Source organism: Dendropsophus ebraccatus, chromosome 1 (assembly GCF_027789765.1).
Source record: "Dendropsophus ebraccatus isolate aDenEbr1 chromosome 1, aDenEbr1.pat, whole genome shotgun sequence".
Taxonomy (NCBI): Eukaryota; Metazoa; Chordata; class Amphibia; order Anura; family Hylidae; genus Dendropsophus; species Dendropsophus ebraccatus.
In genome coordinates, this window is record NC_091454.1 from 202,810,583 (window position 1) to 202,812,285 (window position 1,703).

The following is a 1,703-nucleotide window of genomic DNA, read 5'->3' on the forward strand; positions in this document are numbered from 1 at the left end:
CTGCTCAGCTTATGAAAAGTCGTATGGGCAGAAAACTGGCAACCTGGAGGGGCTTTGATTTCGGAATAAGGTGGCAACATGAAAGCTCCAGGATGATGGGTCTCCATGATCGTAAATTATTTTAGCTCAGCTGCTCTCCTAATAGGGTACCAGCGAAACTGCTGGAGGAAATTTCCAGCATGGATCAAACCGTGGGTCGAACTTTCTCCTAAATTTTGCTGGTTGTCCGGTGAATATATTAAATGTAATCAGATGTAAGACGGCTAAACCTCTCGGAAGGTCTAATTTTCGTACTTCTAATCTACTGTCTCATTTCCCCTTCCTGGCTTTTTACCTCTAGAGTTACTTCTCTACTATAATGTCTTAGTTGCACTTGTCTTCTTCTCGCTCTCTCCTCTCTAATCCCACTGGCTCTCCGTCTCACCTTGTTCTCTCTCCCTGCCTGGCTGTGTGTTCCTCACTATCTCTCACTCCGTCACTGTCTCTTTCAAACTCTCATTTCTCACTTTCTGGCTCTTTCAGCGCGCTCTCTTTTTCTTCCCACCTCTGTCTTGTTCTCTCCCCTTATTCTCTTCCACTCCATCTCACTCCTTTTGCAATCATCATTTCCTTTGTTCACTTTCCTTTCTTTCGATTTCTTCACCTAGATTCCCCCAAGCTCGCCCTTCGTCTCTGCTGAATGTAGCTGTCTTACATCTTATTATAGAAGTTCCCCTGTAATACAGCCGAATCCCTAAGCCTACCCCCTATACCTCCATTCGTCGTACTTTTCTTCCCTGCTTTTCGATCTAGTTGTCTTCTCTCCGATGGTTATATCTTATTCCCTGCTATCTGGTCCCAATAACTTACTTTCTTCTTATAGCCCTGCTCTCCAATTGATAAGGATACTATTCAGGTGAGCTGTATTTCGCATTGGCTCACCTCCCCCCCTTAGTCACTCCATGTAGTTATTGGCCGAGGTGATGGGTGATGGCCAACGATTGGCCGCTCCCCGCAGCCTTCGCACCCTGCCGGACGTCCCTAGATAAATTGAACTTTAAGATAGGGAATTAATGAGTTTGATTTTTCCACTGAGATGTTTGTCCACAAGCTGACAAAGCCGATCCCTTCTCCACAATGGGATTTATGCCTAGCAAATAGATCACAGAACACAAGCCTGGATCTCCGATTTGGTGAATCTGTCCCTATTATCTTTTTTTATTTTATTGGAGGCTTATAATCCTATATTGTTAGGGTGGGGTATACTAGGCTCGGATTTGAGTTTCCACTCGGTATCTCGCTCAATTAAGATAGGAACATTGCTGATAAGATGTAATACGTTGCAGAAAAGACAAAGGAAATGTGTCAGCCGTGAAAGGCAGAAGAGATGAGGAAGCTGGTGTAGAGGTTTAGCGTCTACTAACATTTCATTAACTTTCTATTAATATTTCTTGAATGCTTTATTATCGTGGAAGGCAAATAAAGGTAAGAAAGTAGGCCTAAGACCCCATGTATGTAGCATATACGGAGGCACAGGGAGCCCTTGTGGTTCAGTGTTCAGTGCAGTGGTAAGCATTTATTTACCGCTATATAGTGCTACCTGAGTCTATGGTTTACAGCAATGTTTACAGAATACTTTGGCGCAAACCATAGCATGCTTCAGTATGAAATTGAAGACATATGGAGATACAGCATGATACAATATAGACTTACGAGTAGAGTGT

At 43.3% G+C, this 1,703-nt stretch overlaps 1 protein-coding gene across 1 annotated transcript in view; it reads right to left on the reverse strand.

Annotated features, from left to right (window-relative positions):
• The window catches only part of NKX6-3 (NK6 homeobox 3), a 5,887-nt gene extending 5,025 nt beyond the window's left edge, over positions 1 to 862 (reverse strand). The window contains exon 1 of the mRNA XM_069965894.1: positions 1 to 862. This exon is cut by the window's left edge and continues 266 nt beyond it. Within this exon, the coding sequence (XP_069821995.1) occupies positions 1 to 107 (107 nt within the window). The 5' untranslated portion in view covers positions 108 to 862.
• Positions 863 to 1,703: the final 841 nt, after the last annotated feature.